Source organism: Canis lupus, chromosome 5 (genome assembly GCF_003254725.2).
Source record: "Canis lupus dingo isolate Sandy chromosome 5, ASM325472v2, whole genome shotgun sequence".
NCBI lineage: Eukaryota > Metazoa > Chordata > Mammalia > Carnivora > Canidae > Canis > Canis lupus.
The window spans coordinates 39,199,128-39,218,926 of NC_064247.1; the positions used below are offsets into that span (position 1 = coordinate 39,199,128).

The 19,799-nt window shown below is 42.5% G+C and overlaps 1 protein-coding gene and 1 long non-coding RNA gene across 6 annotated transcripts in view; one reads left to right on the forward strand and one right to left on the reverse strand.

The window, feature by feature from the left end:
* Positions 1–19,496, reverse strand: TVP23C (trans-golgi network vesicle protein 23 homolog C). Of its 5 annotated transcripts, none has more exons than XM_025428315.3 (7): positions 19,357–19,496; positions 14,424–14,506; positions 12,922–13,066; positions 8,405–8,494; positions 7,080–7,211; positions 2,991–3,119; positions 1–1,187 (listed from the first exon to the last, which is right to left on the reverse strand). In XM_025428315.3, exons 1-7 carry the CDS (start codon positions 19,366–19,368, stop codon positions 1,161–1,163), a joined length of 618 nt encoding a protein of 205 aa, XP_025284100.1. In that variant the 5' UTR covers positions 19,369–19,496; the 3' UTR covers positions 1–1,160. The 5 variants fall into 5 exon arrangements, with proteins under 5 accessions (XP_025284100.1, XP_025284098.1, XP_025284101.1 ...); XM_025428313.3 differs by lacking the exon at positions 19,357–19,496 and adding an exon at positions 18,823–18,958 and having other exon boundaries at positions 14,424–14,501; XM_025428316.3 differs by lacking the exon at positions 19,357–19,496 and adding an exon at positions 18,823–18,951.
* LOC112647316 (uncharacterized) overlaps positions 19,355–19,799 on the forward strand; it is an 11,176-nt gene continuing 10,731 nt past the window's right edge. Inside the window, exon 1 of the long non-coding RNA XR_003128234.3 lies at positions 19,355–19,489. This is a non-coding gene — a long non-coding RNA (uncharacterized LOC112647316). The remainder of the gene's footprint in view (positions 19,490–19,799) is intronic.

Here is a 19,799-nt window from a genome sequence, read left to right on the forward strand (position 1 = left end):
TGTTTTGTAAACAGCAGTTTTATACAAATATAAAGTTATGAACCTTCAAAGCTATCACTCCAATAAAGACACTTAATCAATTAAACATCTTTTTAAATTTTTTAACAATGTATAAATACATTCCACAAAATAATCTGTTGGTTAAAAGATTCCAACAAAGTTTACAGAACCAAGAACAGAATTTGTAGACTCCTACAACCATTTGTAGATTGTTTCATATATTGCTTTAAGAAATATCATTAATACAAATGCATGATTTACAATAGCCCCATTATAGCAAGAAAAAAAATAGATTCATAAAATGTTTCTTAGGCATTTATTATGCCAAGTATTTAAATGATTATTCTCACTATGACATAAGAATAATACTCTTTTAGTGATAAAAGATAGAATTCATTAGGCCAAAGACCACTGAAGAGCTTCCAGGAAGTTCCAAAGTAAAATCTGGCTCTCCCTTCCAAAAAATAAATAGAACAGCAGCAATCTCTAAGGTATCCCCTAAACATAAACCATGAAAATTCCATTTATATTAATTGGGCCTTAAGTACATGAGTTATTACAAATAAAAATAAAATTTACAAACTAGTTAACCACTGGCCCAAATTTGGTTTGTACCTGCCTGTGAGCGCCTAAGATGAGAAGTTTCATCACAAAGTATATATTATGTTGTAAAATTAACAATTACCTCTAACTTACACATAAGCCAAAGTGCTCACTCTTACCATGGAACCAAAACTTTCTTCTGGCAACAATCTACAGAAATAATATGTACACATCTAGAGTTCTGAGACAGACCGAGAACATCCTCCTACATCCTACTGGATCCAATTACAAAGGTCTCCCTTACAAATGTCCATGAACACACTTTCAGTAATCCGGGATATACAGGTTACAAGGACTATGTGCATACATATGTAAGTCGTGAACCAGTTTTGACAATGTTCCTGGCAACACCATACTTTCAAACCCGAAATGCTAGAAAGAAAATGAACAGTTGATGTGAAAACCACCTTTCCATTTTTTAAAGTAAATTTTAAACTGCAAAAACAAACCCAATGCTCCTCTTTGCAACATGTACTCAGTTTCAAAAGGTTCAGAGTCAAGAATCTCTTCAGTTGCTCCCCAGTGTAACAGAACACAGGAGCTTGCTTGCACTCTCCTCAGGAAGTCTGGTCTTCTCCAGCATTCTGCAAAAGAGAAAGAAATCCTTACTGTAAGTGAGAACTCTTTTACTTGGTGAACCAGACTTCAAAGCACGAGGAAAACATTCCCTATCCATCAGCAGAGCCAGCTGCTACACTACCTTACAGTGCATGGCCCAGTTACGTTAAAAATTCTGGACATGCCAGAGAAGCAATCGATGGTTCCACTGAGACATCCAGCAAGCCAATGTCATGTTAGCAGAGCACCACCAGGTGCCACGTAACTCCACTAACCCGACCCATGTTATGGCAGGGTCAAGGTTCAATTTCCCTGTGCTCAATGTCCCTCCCTGCTTTACAAACACTAAAAACCCAAAAGAAAAAAACTAATAAACACATGCTTGATGGGAACCTGGGTGGCTCAGTCGGTTAAGCTTCTGCCTTCAGCGCAGGTCATGACCTCAGGGTCCTTGGACAGAGTCCCACATCAGATGCCCTGCCCAGTGGGGAGTCTGCTTCTCCCTCTCCCTCTGCCTCTCCCTGCTGTTCCTGCACTCTCTCTCTCAAATGAATAAAATAAAATCTTTAAAACACACACACACACATTTGACAATAACCACACAGTGGACCACAGCAAAGGTCTATCTGGGACTGTGCAAAAATCCCTCAGGAGAAGAATCACGTCCCTACAAGACTATTCGTTTTCTGTACTTTTTATCATTTATACAAGAGAAACTGTACAGTGGAATGAAAGAACAATAAATTTCAAGAGAAAACAGGTGGGTTAGGCCCTAGCTAAGTATCATGTGTTGGTGGTATATCCTTAAGAAGTCACTCAATCCACCAGGGTACCAGCCATCTAAATGTAGTTCCTGGACCAGAAGCAACAGCACCACCTGGGAACTTGCTAGACGTGCCAATTATGAGACCCCACCCCAGGTCAACTTTGGGAGTAGGACTCAGCAAACTTTCTCTTAGACTTGTGGGTGATTCTTAGGCATGTCCAAGTTTGAAAACCATTATCTGGTATTATCTGCACAACCTACTGCACTTAAACAATTGGGAGGTATCATACAAAGTAGCTAGTCAATTTCTCCCAAGCTATTTAACCATTACTACTCACCTATGAACAGTACTTTTTCCACTGAAAACCCTGACTTAAATCTTCATACTGGGAAACTAGTTAAAACTTAATGTTCTAGAAAACAAACAAATAAATCTGAGTACTCTAAAACAATCTTTAATGATACAGTCTTATGTCTCTACTTGTTCTTACTATAAATCCTAAAATCATAATATACATTCTCCAAAACTGCTCATTTTAGAGCCACTAGAATTAATGGAAAGCTACTGAACTTAAAGCAAGTTTTTTAAGGCAATTTTTTAAAAACAGATTGTTATCAACGGTAAGTTATCCCTGTGGTTTTAAAATAATTTCAGGGCAGGGTGCCTGTGTGTCTCAGTCGGACTCTTGATTTCGGCTCAGGTCACTATCTCAGGGATGTGAAATCGAGCACCTGCTGAGAGATTCTCTCTCTCCCTCTCCATCAGCTCCTCCCCCCAACATTTTCTTTCTAAAATAATAAATAAATAAGAATAAAATAATCTCTGGGCACTGACAATACATTTCTAGAATGTCCTAAAAGTCAAGAGTAATTAACATAACTTTATCATCATCTCATAGTTAAAAAATATGTGCCTTAAAAAACCTACTTTTTTAAGTATTTCACAAATAGTAAGAAACTCTCTAAGAATTAGAAACTTCATAAAATACTCAATAAGAATTAGAAATGATTCCATCAGTCACTGGCCACATCAAAATTACCCTCACATCCAGAAAACACTTACTTGTCTTAAAAACTGCTTTCCAAGATAAGATGTAGCCATGTTGGTTAAATTCTTCCTGCTGCCCACCTTGCACCTGATATAGCCATACAGGTTGGCACCTTGTAGCACCACACCCATGATAACCACCGCCTGAAAGAAAAAATAATCAATGGTTACTGGCCTAAAAGTGACCTTTCTCTGTGCCAAAACAAAACACACATATGCCAAAAAACAAACAAACAAAAAGACACCAACAACAAAGCAGATTGTCATGGGAAAAAGAAGGAAAAGGAAGCTCATGGGTGGGGCTTGTGCCAAGGAGACTCCTTAACTTAGCAGAACAGACCTATCTAATACATGCTGAGAACAACACACTCATCATCCACCCAACAAATACTATATTAAACACATATGCTATATAGCAGACCCCATGGCAATGCAGTGGATGAATCGTTCTCTCTCTAATATTTTATGTGCATCTGCAAATAAAGATTTATAAAAATTAAATAAATGAGATTCAGAAGAGGCTCAAATGTTAATTATCCCTTTAACAATCATGAGAGAATGGCCAAGAGATAAAGCTCAACAAACCAGGAGCATGCGGAAGGGCATCTCTGCTCCAAGCTGACGTGTGTGACAACTGGCTTCTGGGGAAGCAAAGCAGAGTAGCAAGGCAGCAATCAACAGGTGTTTGCCTTCTGTGATGAGCAGGGTGCAGGGGGAGGCCTAGGAGGAAACGCACTTTGGCAGAGTGGTTTCTTCCTTGGCCACATCTAGGAACCTACAGGTGACCCCACTAAGAACATTAAAGACTGAGAATAAAAAACTCAAGCCTACTTTTTAAATATCATGGAAGAAAAGTGCATTAGGACAATGTGAGGAGGTCTCATGGGTGGACCTCCACCCATGGAGGGGTGGGCTAAGTTCTTCTGTTAAAGGCCAGATAACAAATATTTTAGGGGGCCAAGGGATCTCTGTTGCAAACACTCAACTCTGCCTTTCTGGCCCAAAAGCTGCCACAGACAATACATAAACAGACAAGGCTAGGCTCCAATAAAAAGTTACAAAAACAGGGATCCCTGGGTGGCGCAGCGGTTTGGCGCCTGCCTTTGGCCCAGGGCGCGATCCTGGAGACCCGGGATCGAATCCCACGTCAGGCTCCCGGTGCGTGGAGCCTGCTTCTCCCTCTGCCTGTGTCTCTGCCTCTCTCTCTCTCTCTCTCTCTCTCTGTGTGACTATCCTAAATAAATAAATAAAATATTAAAAAAAAAAAAAAGTTACAAAAACAGGTGTTGGGCTGGATTTGGCCCATAGGCCATCGTTTGCCAACCCCTGCTCTAGAATAAACAACTCCTCAACCCATCGGCTGTTAAAAGGATTACCCAGGAAATATTTCTATCTGTAAAAAGCAACACAGCTAAACAGAGTCTCTCTCTCCAATCCAGACTTACTCTCCTTAATCCTTAAGGAGCTGTACAGCTGATTTTAAGGAAGTTAGAGGATTTGAATGTTTAATTAAGGAATAGATTCAAATTCCTAGTAAAAGTAGATTTGTACTTGCTATTTAAAACTTGTGTTTCACAGAAATAAACACATTAGAATTAAACAAGGTTAGTTACCTAAATAAATATAAAACTGTATTTTTATTTAAATAAATCTCTTTCAACTTCTCATGCCTCTCAAACTGGGACACTCCTAATATGCCAGGGATCACCTGAATGCATAGACTGAGCATGAGTCCTGCAACACATTTTAAAATGTATTTATAAGTTAAGCAGACATCTGGTTTAAGATGGTTATAGGAAAGCCAGACATCAAGATCTCTCTATCCCTAATATATAATAGTTTTTTTAAATACATAGGTTTAAAAGAGATTTTTTTTAAAGTCTTAAAAAAAAAAAGGCAAACAAGCTGATGCTAATAAATATTTTAAAAGAGGTGGGGGGGGGGGTGCTGGTGGTGGGAGAAAGAGCCAGCTTGGTTTTGCTCTATACAACTCCTAGCTCTAATGGAAATTTAACTGATGATCACTACCCCCAACACCTTAGAGGCAGAAGTTCAAAGTATATAGACAGCTCTGAGAAAAAAATGCAAAAAGAGACATGACTCCTACCACATAACACAAGCTACAAATCCCAGCAGTTTGCCATGAGATGGATGCCCCCTCTGATAAGGAGAAGGAGAAGAAGGACTGGCAATCATTAAGTCCATGTTCTCAGCAGAACAGGGGTAGGAAGAGGTTCCTGGAGAGCCTGAGTGACACCCCCTTACCACCCTGTAGTCTTCACCCAGGATCCCAAGCCACCTTTTTCTGCATAACCTGTCCCAGTTCTGTTTGAGGGAAGTGGAAACAGTGCTAGAGAAGAACGGGGCTGACTCCCCCATATGGATGATAAGGCTCCAGGGCCTCACAAATGAACTAAAGCACCAGTATGGAGCACATGCCCACCCAGGACAAAGAACTGCACTATCTAAGAGAAGGCAAAACTCAAGCAAGCAAATAAGTAAGTCTATAACCAACAGAAATCCAAAAGCAGAAGCCGGGAAGAGAAGTGGGAGAAAGAAGTGTGCCATCTTTCACAGCAGGAAACCAGCACATATTCACTACATTTCCTAATCCACGAAAAGAGGGTGTGATACAAACATAAAGGAAGAGAGACCTGCTAGAAAAACTAAAAATACAGAATAAACCTTCCCAACCCCAAGAAAGAATGTATGTGCATATACAACGAAAAAAAAAAAAAAGACCCTATATAGCAAAATAGAGACAAGAATATTAAAAATACAAGGAAAAACATAAAGCCAAAATATACCTGATATCAGTAAATGTTAAAGTCAACTATGAAAAAACAAGATTCATGGTTTGGGTCAAGTGACAGATTATATTTTCCAAAGATGTAGCAATAATACCTGTCCCACATGCTTTTCTAGAACCTCATCAAGCTACAGAGCTTATTTCCCATTCCCTTGAATGAGGACAGGTGGCAAAAGTGATGATTTCTGAACCTAGATTGTTCTCATGGCCTGAATTGTGTCTCCCCAAAATTCTAATGTTGGAAGTCCTAATCCTAGCACCTTAGAATGTCACTGTACTTGGACACAGACTTTTAAAAGAGGTAATAAAGGTAAAAATGAGGCCACTAGGGTGGACCCTAATCCAGTATGACTGGTGTCTTTGTAAAAAGAGATTAGGACGGACGTGCATAGAGGAAAGACCACGTGAAGGAAAAGATGGCCATCCACAAGCCAAGGACAGAGGCCTCACAAAGAAGAAATCAACCCTGCCAACATCTTGATCTGGGATTTCTAGCCTCCAGAACCGAGAAAATGTTCTGTTACTTAAGCCCCCTAGAATGCAGTACTTTGTTATGGCAATTGTAGCAAATAACACAGCTGTAAAAGGCAACTCACCCTCTGAGCTGAGACACTCCAGATTAGAGCTATGACCCTCCAAGGAAACAGTCTAACTGCCATGAGAACCACCATGCTGTGAGGATGCCCAAAATGGCCTTGTGGTGAGACAATGTGGAGAAGCCACAAGACCTCATGAAGAGATGCCTTAGCAGCCTCCAGCCACTGCCTAGCTGCAACCACATGGACCCCAACCCACAGTTTCCCAGGCAAATCCTCTCCAAGCTCCTGAACCAGAGAAACAGTGAGAGATAATAAAACAGCTCTTATTTCAAGCCACTACATCCTGGGAAGATTTACAACATAAGCAATAGACAACCAGAATAAGTTACCAGCTAATATTTTCAGAAAAGCCCATTCTGTTAGTTCCAAACCAAGCTAACCATTTTTGTTTGGCATTTATTGAACATCCCCATCCAACAAGATAATACTGCAATAAATATATGGTGACCTCTGTACAAGGCAGTTGTTAAATCAAAAACTCTGTTAGGCACTTGGGGAATCAGTGAAATGGGATCTTTAAGAGGATTCTGCTCTCCAGTTCAGAGAGCAAGGAGAGTTGGGGACTAGAACTTGGGAAATGTGTGATGGAGCTGCCTATTCAATAGAGGTCCCTAATGTTAACATAGGTGGTTGCTTCTGGTGATTATTCATCAGTCTTCCTAACGAATCAGTCGGTACATCCTCACTGATACTCACCAACCACTTCACTCGGAAGGAGAAAAGCGCGCTAAAGGCAAATATCACCCACAGCACAGGACAGGCAATAAGTCCTAACCAAAAGATTCTTGATTCGGCCTCAGAAACTGTTTTACTCTCTTGAGCAGATGCCTAAAAAAGAACATGAACTTAATAAACCAATATTTTAGCACTTATCAGTAAAAAGTTTAACATTTTTAATTAAAAATACCTTAATTTAAAATTCAAATAAATTAATACAGATGATTCAAGTCCCAAGTTAGAACCCCCCCCCCCCCCAAGGACAGTTAACATATTTACCACTATTTAATTTTAGGAACTAGCTTAAATGTGCTTTAACTCGAGAATTTTGTATTTTCAGTTCAGAATGGACAGTCTGTCATGACCCAAGATGGTAAAGGGTTGTTTCTGACAGGCTTCTGTTCAATTCTTCTTGCACTCTACTGTTTATTCATAAGAAAGCTTTGAATCGCACCATACGAGGTAATGTTCAAGGCAATGAAGGCTACAGTCACCCTGGAGACTAAAATCAAGTCAGGGACCAGAGAAAGAAATGGAATTGGGATTTTGGACAATGACCAAAATGTCTTAGCAATACCAAGAAATTTTAAAGGGTGGTAAGCTGCTTCCATATAGAGTAGTAATATAAAAGGAATATTACTGAGCACAATACTGTGTTCTCAGAAGTGTTGTCAAGGCCTTTCCAAGCAGAAGGCAAACAACTTAATCAGTAGTGTCCAGGAATTCTGTCCTCTGCCTCCCAGGCTGACTTCTCCAAACTGAACGTTCGCTACAGATAAGCAGGCCAACCCAAAACAGATCAGCCTCCCCGAGGGTTCCTGAAGGCAGAAGCTTGAAGAACCCTGTTCTGGTTGACTCAGACTTTCTATCTACTTATAATCCCTCTTCTTTTCTTTTTCCTGCCCACATGTGGGAGTGAACCATGGGAGCAAGAACAGAAAAAGGTGCTGGAAGCAGTTATCTGCTGACAGGGAGAGATCCCTGGAGACATCAGGCACAGCCACACAAAGCTAAGAGACCACAGAGATCATTTAGGAGCAGCCCCTAGATAAGCAGCTTAGCACACAGTACAAACTGACCCCAAATCCTTTCTCAGAGGCTTCTTTCCTGTATGTGCCTTACTTCCAACCTCAATTAGACAGAAAACGCAGATAGTTTGAGAAGGCCGTCTGGTTTAGTGCTGACAAGCCAAGCGATCCGGTTAGTACTTTTCATCGTGAATCCCCCACCCAAAAATATTCAAATGTAATCTACACATAACTTATTGAATGACATTTTGGAAAAAAGGGGGGAGGGGGATTTACCTTCCTGGACTCAAACACCCAATGGCTTTTTCCATCTTCATCTATATGATTCCACCAACGCAGACCAACCATGAGTCTACCGGTGACATTCTGATAAAGATTAACATACACACATTTTAAAAGCATTGTTTAAAAGACCTACCATAAGGTCATATCTTAGTGCAACATATCACAAACCCAAAAAATCTTCGGCTTTTCCTCCATAATACCCAGTTAACAAAGACCACCAGGTAGGCCTGGACATAAAAAATAAAGAAAACGCAACAGCAGGACCAGCAGGGGTGGAGGTGACAGGGTAAGTTTATCAATAAACATCACCCTAGGGTGCCTGGGTACTCAGTCAGTTGAGCATCTGCCTTTGGCTCAGGTCATGATCCCGGGGGTCCTAGGATCCAGCCCCACACCGGGCTCCCTACTCAGCAAGGGAGGGGTGGGGGGCTGCTTCTCCTTCTCCCTCTGGTTCTCTCTCTCTCTCTTTCTCTCTCTCTCACTGTCTCACATAAGTAAATAGAATCTTTAAAAAAAAAAAAAAAGAAGAAGAAGAAAAAAGTTTCTATCAATTATAAGCCACCCAGACTATGGTACTGTTTATAGCAGCCCAAACTGATTAGACAGTGGTGATAGACCAAGGCTTTTTTTCCTCTTATTAATGTAATAAACTACTTTAATAGCTCTCTCAATCTTTATTTACTCAACTAATATTTATTGAGCACCTACTCTGTGCTACAAATAAAATGGTGACTAACAGATACCACCCCTGTCCTCATGGAGCTTCAAGTGTTATGGGGGAGAGAGGCAGTGAACCAATGCACAAATGTGCTGCCACCAACTATAGTTAAGTGCGGTGAGGGAGAAGTGCAGGATGCCTTAAGTAAGAGGAGAACAGGGAAATCTGATCTAGTCTGGGAGTCAGAAAATGTCTCCCTGAGGAATCAACTTTGGGAATGAGATTTAAAGGATAAGCAGGAGCCACTAATGCAGAAGAGTGTTAATTAGAGGTACCCACTAACAGATTCAGGAGTTCTGTGAACTTGGTGAGGAAAAAAAATTCTATCTTCATTTTCACTAACTTCCAGCTGAAATTCAGTTTATCTTTATATTATAAATGTAGACAATAAACCCCAGTAGAATTATCAGTACCTGTGACTTGGACCAATAAAAACCAGGATATTATTTGCATTGTATTAGACCTGCTGCATGTATCACAAAATCGTGCTTATGCTCATCACGGCTTGGGAAGCAATTAGACCTGCCTCTAGATCTTCTTGTTAATGCATTCGTAAAGAAGCACATAGTACAAAATCAGAAATTTGCCTTTCTTAATGTTTTCATTATATGTCAAAATAAGTGACTTCCTTCGTAATCCTACATATTTTCCTTCGTGTATTTAAAAGCGCTCATAGAAAATAAATAAATAGATAGATAGATAGATAGATAGATAGATAGATAGATAGATAGCGTTCAAAGCTTCGTGAGACTGTGAAACCAGTCTCACATGGCACAAAAAAGGTTAGGGATCCTGGGGCCATGGTGATGGGGGGTTAGAACAATATTCCAGAAGAACAGTCGGCACAGAGCTCTGAGGAAGAAAGTAACATAGATAGATTTATAGGACTTGGTGACTGACCGGATTGGGAGTAGGAAGTAGGAAGAAGGCAATTCCTATGACTGATTTGCTCAAGTTAAAAACCAGTGACTCAAAAAAAATAATAATAAATTAAAAAAATAAAAATAAAATAAAAAAATAAAATAAAAACCAGTGACTCGAGACCCTGTGAAAGGGAGCACGAACAGAAGAGCAACATCTCGGGGCCAGAGGAGAACAGTGAGATTCCATCCAAGCGGGGTGAATCTGAGGTTCCTTCAAGACAATGAGGTGAGACCATCAAGAGGACAGACAGATGGGTCTGCAGCTGTGAGGGTAGGCCTGGGCTGGCAACTGAGGTCTGGGGGTCACACAGCTCACAGACCACCGGAAATCAGAAGCACAGACATACTGCCCAGGAAAGGAACACGGAAAGAGAAGAAAAAGAGGAGCCTTCACGCCAAAATCCGTATTGAAGAAAAAGGCTAAGGAAAAGAAAAGAGCTGGTAGGAAAGACGGAGGACAGCTAGAGGCCGATTTTACTGGCATTTTCGAACACCTTCTCAGAATATTTTCACACTGTTTTCCCATTTCCCCATTCTTTACATTTCTGCTTTGATCATTAGATTATTTTCCAAATTTCTCTTGGGCTTATTGTTTTTTGTTTTTGAAGCTTCTGGACCTCTAATAATAAAAACCTTTAGTCTGCCATTTTTCCTCCGAGTTCAGCCTTCAACACATTCTGAAAGTTTCGATCATTGACACTAACTTATAAATAATCTGTATTTATAGTCTGTTTCCTGTTTAAGCCAAGAGCTTTCACCAGGTTGGCTTTAATTTGTAATTCGGATTTTAAAAACCTTTTTTTTTTTAGATTTTATTTATTTGAGAGAGAGCACAGAGATCGAGAGAATGAGTAGGGGGAGGGGCACCTGGTCATTTCATTCAGATCCTTTAGACCTTATTTTTTTGTCGCTTTGATGTGTTAGACTCCTGTCACAATAATTTTCCCCACCTCCCTCTAGAGCTTCTAACAGTTTCTCCCTACACACGGTTGGAAGGAATGTCACTCTGTGAATGGTCCTCACTGTGACTCATAAGATGAGCTTCTCTGTTCCCCTAAGTGCTGTCTTACTCTCTATTTAGTCTGATCATATTACAAATACCAGGTTTCTTTTTGTTTCAGTTGGGCTGATTATGATTACTATCTTTGTGTCCTTTTACTTTTTCTAATGCCACCATTTTAGTTAGATCCTTCGGTTGGAACTTTTGATTTCTGACCCAATCTTCAAATTTTTGTCTCTTAAAGAGAGTTTAATCAAATTACATTTAGTATTATAACTAATTTGCTACTACTTCCATCACCTTGCACTCTGCCTTGTGACATTTAAGCTTTGCTTTCCTTCTCTTACTATGTGAACTATGCTTTAGTTGCTCCTAGCCTCTCCAACACTGTAGAAGATACACAACTTATTTTAAATTTTATTAAGTTACTATTAAAATTCTAAAACGATTAGTTAACCTTTTTTAGTGTCAGAAAAGGAATAAAACAAAAACCCCATAGAGGCTATTACATTTAAAATTGCTTTAATAATCTTTTATTTGCCTCTTATTTTTATTAATAAGTTAAAATTAAAAAATTAAAAATTAATCTCATTTGCCAAGTGCACTGAGGTTTATAAAGATCGTGATGCATCTCTGTTCTAACAAGTTTCCCAACCGGGCCTCCCCCTTCTACCAAGTCCATTTAATAATTTCCCTATTCTTGACTTCTTAATTTTACATCGTATCTCAATGGTTTGGATATCTATAAGTAATTCTGCCACAGATAAAAGTGATATTTCTAAAGCCCCTGTTTAAAAATAAAAAAGAAAGAAAGAAGTTTATCAGAAAATATACTTTTGGGCAACGTTTTTTTAAAACTCTAAGCCCAGAAGGATTTAATTTATTTATAAACATTGGGAAATGACCAGGAAGAACTGACCAAAGGCCTAGTTCTCTTTGGCTAAACAGAGATTACATGAAAACAAAAAGAAACATTCCTCAAAACAAAATTGTGACTGGGATACAGTAAACACTGCAGAGCATAAAGCAACAGAAGAAATTCAAAGAAAGACAAGCCAAAGACAGCACAAAAGAAAAGCCTACATAAAAAGAGACCTTTATAATCCTCATTCTCAGCATTTCGCAGCGTGTGGAAGCTGGCCAGCACCAAGCCAGCCACTTTCAGTGTCTGTAAGAATCCAGAGGTCTAAAAATGGTGGATCTGCAGACTGTGAATATTGTAACATCTTCCTGGTTTTTGAATCAATATACATCTCTCTGAAATCCCAAAATTAGCTTTTGGTTCTTTTTTTTTTTTTTTTTTTTGGTATTGTTACCTTTGATTTTTTTTTTCCTCACCATTTTACTAGGAAAATTTCAAGATACACAGAAAAGTCAACTTTTACAGTTACCACCCACTTAGCTATTACTAGAGTCTACATTTAATATTTAATATTAATATAGTTACTTTATCCTATGTTATATGTCCATCTACCCAAGTACCTGTCTATTCATCTATCTCTCCACCTATCACTCATTTGAGTGTAAAGCCACTTACTCCCTCCTATCCCTTACAACAGTTTCTGAACCTCAGCACTATTGACATTTTGGGCCAGGTAATTAAGCAAAACAGGAGGTATGAATGAGAAGCAGTATCTTCCCCGGCTGCTTATCACATTTTGTCTGTTTCATTTTATAGCTGATGTAGGCTGACATAAGGCAGAGACAAATCAGTGGTATTAACACGATGAGGGCTGACATAGGTAACAAAAAGATAACTAATCTAACACAAATCCAAACTGTTAAGAGTAATTTTTTTTCACTTTTTACATATCATTCAATCTCATCATATTAAATACAATGTTAAAATAAAAATGATTAAACCTACCTTGACTGCCCAAAAGTCACATGACAACAACAAGATAATTGTCACCATACAGGCAATAAAGCTGCTGCTGAACAATTCACAGAGAAGATAGACTACAATTGCACTGACTCGAAAGAATAAATGGAAAAATGATGCCACTGGATGTCTGAAAACCAAAACAAAATAAAAGAAATGCAATTACATTTCACCACAGGTACTGCAGACGGAGATGAATGTTTCAGCCATAACATAACCATGCAGAGTTTTGTCAAAGCAAAAGAAATGACTTGAGGAAGAAGCAAACCGCCTACCTCTCTTTTTTCCTAAGTCCCATTATTTGACTAGACCCTGTTGTCACAGAAAATACACTATGGAAACAGGACTTTAATACCTCACTGAATATAAGCTTTCACAAAATATATAATGAGAAACTTTGCCGATCTTGGAGAATTAAGAAAACTATACTCTTAGGATTAAAATCCTATCTTCACATAAAAAACTCATTCTGGAGCACCTGGCTGGCTCAGTCAGAAGAGTGTGTGACTCTTGATCTTGGGGTCTTGAGGCAAAGAAATTACTTAAAAAAATAAAAAATAAAAGAATTCCTGGGCCCTCAGGAAATCACTTCAGGCTTTAAGGCAAAGTAACTATCAGGTAGACCTGTTTTTAACAGCTTTATTGAGATATAATCCACATACCATACAATTCATCTATCTAAAGTGTATATCCCAATGTTTTTTTGGTATAATCACAGAACTGTGCAATCACCACAATCACTCTCAGAACTTTTTCATTACCCCAAAAGAAACTGTGTCCCCACTGGCAGTCCCTCCTCACCAACCCCAACCCCACCCCATCCAGTCATAAGGCACCACTAATATATTGCTGCCTCTACACATTGGCCTCTACACTGGCAGTCCCTCCTCACCAACCCCAACCCCAACCCCACCCCATCCAGTCATAAGGCACCTAATATATTGCTGCCTCTACACATTGGCCAATTCTGGACATTTCACATAGATGAAATCATACATTATGTGGTCTTTTATGACTGGCATCTCTCACTTAGCATAACATTTTCAAAGGTCAGGTAGACTTTGTAGTAAGCAAATTTCTTTAGAGGGAACTAAATTTGGAATAGAAATATGTTTGGCTTGACATGTTCATGTTATTTTATTGATAAAACACATGATTTTGAAATTTACATAGTAAACCAAACTGGAATGGGTCTACAGAAACTAAAGAAATGGTATGTTCTTGGTAAACAGGAGCTAGAAGTAAAAATACCAATGATCACAAAATCGGATTCACAGATGTGAAAACTCGGCAATGAGTAAAATTCCATATGCCAGTTATTCCCAAAGCAAATCTGAAAGGTCCTCTTTGTCTCAGATCAAAGCTCAAACTAGTGATGTCCACTATTCATAAGGACATAACAAGCGTTCTGCCTCGAATCCCATCAGCTGGTGCCCATCTACAGACAGAACAGCACTGGGCACTCACACAACTCTTAAACCTCCTACCTGATCTTGGATTTTTTTGGTCTGTTACTCGTCTCCTCTTCCGCATCAAACAGGGAAACATCCTCAGTGTCGTCATTACTGTCCTAGCAGGAAAATTAAATCTCCATGAAGTAAGGTGAAATTCAGTACCCACGTGCCTCCCACAAAGAAGGCAGCACGCCAAAAAAAAAAAAAAAAAAAAAAAGAGGCAGCACGCCAGTCCAAATGGAAGACAAGAGTAAGACACTGTCATGGACATCAGGGAGTTCACAACCTAGGGAAAGGGCACCCCAAGATCATGTGGCAACGAGCCATCACTCCCCGCTGCTGAGCCCTATGAGAAAACCCAGGGGTGCCAATGATGCTCCTGCAAACTTCCCACGTGCGCTCTCAGCGGCTCTCTCCCCAGCCACAGCGAAAGCAGAGACCATCGGGGACACATTCGATGCTTTTGGCTCCTTCATGAAACCATCTGCCTATAATATCCTTGTTTCCCTGGCCCCTTCTCACCCTTCGATTTTTAGCCAAAGTGAACGCAAACTGTTGGTCTTGGAATCTCCTGCCTCCTTGGGGGCTTAACTCCATCAATTTTCCCTTTATTTACACTTCCTTGTCTCTTCGGCTCTTCCAATTGGATCTTTCCAATCAGGAAATGAACTTTTTCAGGTGTCATTTATTTCTTGAACAAGATGTTTTAAAAACCCTCATCCTGAACCTCCCCTTCTCTCTTTGGCATTGGTCCCACTAGGCATTCCTCCCTTTCACAGCCTTAGATTCTAAGTGGCTAAGATCCCAACTCATTGCTTCAGCCTCAACCACAACAAACCTGCTTTTACACCTTGCCTAGTGCCAGCCATCCACCACTCACCTGTCTTTACCTCATCCCTGCCAGACTCCAGACCCTCATTACCCACAGAAGTCATCTCCCTTTTTTTTTTTTTTTTTTTAAAGATTTTATTTATTTACTCATGGGAGACACACAGAGAGAGAGGCGGAGATTCAGGCAGACGCAGAAGCAGACTCCCTGCAGGGAGCCTGATACGGCACTAGATCCCAAGACCCTAGGATCACAACCTGAGCCAAAGACAGACACTCAGCCACTGAGCCACCCAGGTGCCACAGAAGCGATCTCCCTAATGTGAGCCACACCAGGTCATTCCCCTCTGCAAATCTGTTCAGTGGTTCTCCTCCATGTATAAGATAAAACTTAACTCCTCCATGCATAGTACAAGACGTCTCATGATCTGATCCCCCTACTTATCTTCAGACTGTCCCTCCCACTGAGTAATGCAGCAGCACCACTGCTACATGTTCTCTGAAAACACCATGGTCTCCCATCTGTCTCCCTTTCTCATGTGTTCTCCACACAGAAAACTCTTCCTGTCTCCATCCTCTACATAGCTCACCATTAGGCAACACCAGATCTCTTTCTAATTTCAGCTAAAATACTGAAAGAACTAAGAAACTTTCACTGAAATCCCCAGGCTTCCCATTTCCCATGTTCCCACAGCACCAGGACAAATGCTCACCTGCACAACCATCTCAAGGTACCTGCAGGTCTCCAATGACTACCTCCATCTAGACTCTATGCTACAGGAGAGCAGGGAGTGTCACTCCTCGTGCACTGCATTGTAGTAAGTCCTAGTGTCCAGTAGAGCACCCTGCCAGGTGGTACAGTATTTATTGAAGGCAACAGCGAATGCACAAAGGAGGTGACTGCAGACTATGATCAGAGACAGGAGAAATACAAGTGCAAATGAGAGCAGGGGAAGCAAGAAGCTCATTTCTGTTAGTGAGTTCTGGAAGAGGGCTTCTGTGCTGGGCACTGACAGAGCAAGGGGGCCCCCTGTTCACACAAGGGACTTGGTGTATTTTCAAAGGCAGAAAGTAGAAATACACAGGTATATATAGGGAATGGCCAAGAAGTCCACATGGTAAGTGAACAGTGAGAGAAGCAGAACAAGAGCTAAAGCTTTAAAAGGAAAATGGACTCAGAGATCGGAGACCAGTAGTTCTCAACCTTGGTCTATAGGCTGGAATTGCCTAAGGTGCTTTTAAAAAGGAAACAAAACAAAACAAACAAACCCTGATGTTTGGGTCCCCACCCCAAGGTTCAGATGTAATTGGTCTGGGGAGTGGTCTGGGCATCTGGATTTTTTTAAACTCCCCTCCCCAAGATGATAAAAATGTGCAGCCAAGACTGAGATCCACTGTATGATGCTATGGATTGAGACTTCCGCCCTTGATCCCAACAGTCCACAATTTACATCCAGCAGCCAGGGTGACCTTTCACACTTAGATTATCAACCTCCTGACAACCTAGAGGACTTTGAAAAACTGACTCCCTATCAGGACCCATGGTGATCTAGCCCCGCCCACTTCTAAGACCTTATCTCCGGACACCCCCTTCACGATCTGTATGCACTGAATAATGCTTCCTCTCCCTCCTGCCAAAGACACCCTGGTTCTAATGCCTGGAATTCATAAATATGTCAATTTACTTAGCAAAAAGATTTTTTGCAGATGTGACTGAATTAAGGATCTTGAGTGGGGAAGTGGAGCCTAGATTATACAGGTGGGCCCAACGATGTAATTACAATGGTCTTTATAGAGGAACAGAGGAGGGTCAGAGTCAGAGAGGGTACTGAGACCATGAAATGCAGAAGTCAGAGAGATTTGAAGATGGAAGAAGACCACTAGCCAGGAATGCAAGTGGCCTCTAGAAGCTAGAAACAGCAAGGACAAATCTAAGATTCTCTCCTAGAGCCTCCAGAAGGAACACAACTCAGCCAATACCTTCAGGTTAGCCAGCCCTCAGGACTCATTTTGGACTTCTGACCCAGAACTGTGATGTGATAAATCTGAATTAAGCCACTAAATTTATGATAATCTGCAGCAACAGGAAACCTATAGAGTAACTGTGCCCATGCCACACTAAGTCTTCTTTTTAATTCCTTGAACATGCCAAATTTGCACCCCACTGGGTCCTTTTACATTTGTTCTATCTAGTTCTTCCTAGAACACTCTTTTCTCTTACCCTGTTCTTTGTAAAACTGGCTTATTAAATAAATACCGAGCGCCAAGCACTGTTTTTAAGTGGTACACCCTGTAATAAGAAAAAAGACAAATAGTTCTGCACTTTTGGAGCTGCCTTTACCAAGATGGGGAAGGCTGTGGGCACATCAGGGCGAAATTAAGAGTTTTGAACTTTAAGCTGAAGATTCTGATATTAAGAACTTTAAAAAAAAAATTGAGAATAGGAACCATTAGCATGTCCTGCGCACAGGACTATCACATTCCAATTTAGGTATTAAAAGGAAAATTCTGGGGCAGCCCCGGTGGTGTAGCAGTTTAGCTACTAGCCCAGGGCGTGATCCTGGAGACCTGGGATCAAGTCCCACTTCGGGCTCCCTGCATGGAGCCTGCTTCTCCCTCTGCCTGTGTGTCCCTGCCTCTCTCTCTATGTCTCTCTGAATAAATAAAAAAAAATTTAAAAAAAGGAAAATTCTGGCTACTGTATGGAGACTCTGGGAGGGAGAGGGAAAGACAAAGACACAAAGCTATGAGGCTGGTTTAGGATTCTAATCCTAATAACGGAGTCAAGAGGTAATGGGTTGCTCTAGGGTGGATGCATTGGAGGCAGTGAAATGAAGTGGACGCCTGGGTGGCTCAGTCCATTAAGCTTCCAGCTCTGGTCGTGATCCCAAGATCAGGCCTTGAGCAGGCAGCCTGCTTCTCCCTCTCCCTCCGCCTGCCTTTCCCCCTGCTTGTGCTCTCTCCCTGTCAAATAAATAATAAAATCTTAAATTAAAAAAAAAAATGGGAACAGTCAGCATGGTGTTTTTCTTCAGCCTGGGTTCACGTTCTGAAAGCGGAATCTAACCATCATTGGAGGGACGTCTGGGTGGCTCCGAAGCTGAGCATCTGCCTTCGGCTCAGGGCGTGACCCCGGAGGTCCCGGGATCGAGTCCCAGGTCGGGTTCCCTGCGTGGAGCCTGGGTTCCTCTGCCTCTGTCTCTTCCTCTCTGTGTCTCTCATGAATAAATAATTAAAAATCCTTAAAAAAATAATAATAACCATCATTGGATCTTCTCCACTCAAGCGACCTCCTCAGAGTGGTCTTTTCTGACCATAAATTCTAAGGTTGTCCTGTTTCTCTGATACTTGCCACATCACTGTGTGTTTGCCCTCATTACCTGAAAACCTCCTCAGCTATGTGACTTATTCTCTCCTCCCACCCCCGGCACCGTAAGCCTGTCTGTCTGTACTGCTCACAGCCCTATCCCAGGCCCAGAACAGTGAGTGCCAGGCCCATAGTAATCCCTCAGTAAGAAAAAAGTACCTACATTTTTTAGTGAAAGTGCACTATAAGCAGCAAAAAAGTTTCTAGCATGGGAAGAGATTATTAAATGATTCTTACTCATCTGGTCGCAAACGGCAACTAACTCTTAAGGGCACAGATGCGATCACCAAAGTGGTAACAATCACCACTGGCGTCACTCCGGCAACGGACGCACGGAGGCAACGGACGCACGGAGGCCAAGGCTCCATCCCTGGCGGTGCCTCCTCCTCGCACTGGACGGCGGAGCAGCCCTCGGAGTCCCGGAACGGCTGGGGAAAGCCGGACCACCCGCAACTTCACACCTGAGAGCGTCCCCGCAGCCCGGCACCCGCGCCGCCCAGCGCCCCGCGTCGGCGGCCACGGGGCTTCTGCACAGGCGCAGCCGGGCCACCCTCCTCCACCACAGGCCTCGGGGCTCCCGACCGCGCTCCCGGACACGCGCCCGCGGCCCTCGCCCCCCCGCGGCCCCCACTCCCAGGCTGGGGCTGCAAGCGGGGCTGCAGGCTCAAGGGCCCGGGGCCGCCACACTGGCGCCCCTCGGACCCGGCAGGCCCGGCGCCCAGCCACACCCACACCCACACCCGCCCTCCAGGCGCGCCCGCAGCCCCTCACCTGCTGCAACATGACGGCCCTGCGCCAGCCCCACTTCCGGGAGCCACGTCAGCCCCGCAGCTGACGCGACGCGGTCGCCACGGGAGGGGCGGGACAAAGGACAAGCGCGGACCGTTCCCACTTCCGCTTCCAGGTGCTTCCCAAGGGGCGTGACTGCGGGGGCGGGGCGAGCACGTGGGCGGGGCATCCGGGGCGGAGCGCGAGGCCGGTTGGGGTCTCGGGGGCGGGGCGAGGGCGTGGGCGGGGCGAGCTGGGGCGGAGCGCGAGGCCGGTTGGGGGGTCTCGGGGGCGGGGCGAGGGCGTGGGCGGGGCGAGCTGGGGCGGAGCGCGAGGCCGGTTGGGGTCTCGGGGGCGGGGCGAGGGCGTGGGCGGGGCGAGCTGGGGCGGAGCGCGAGGCCGGTTGGGGGTCTCGGGGGCGGGGCGAGGGTGTGGGCGGGGCAAGC

Bases quoted from the DNA above. Each gene is read 5' to 3' on its own strand.
- TVP23C (XM_025428313.3), bottom strand. From the start codon at position 18,953: ATGGAGCCTTGGCCTCCGTGCGTCCGTTGCCTCCGTGCGTCCGTTGCC. The intron at 14,502-18,822 runs GTAAGAATCATT...CTGCTAGGACAG, and splicing joins TGCCGTTTGCGACCAGATGA to TAATGACGACACTGAGGATG. The intron at 13,067-14,423 runs GTAGGAGGTTTA...TTTGGTTTTCAG, and splicing joins CCAAAAAAATCCAAGATCAG to ACATCCAGTGGCATCATTTT.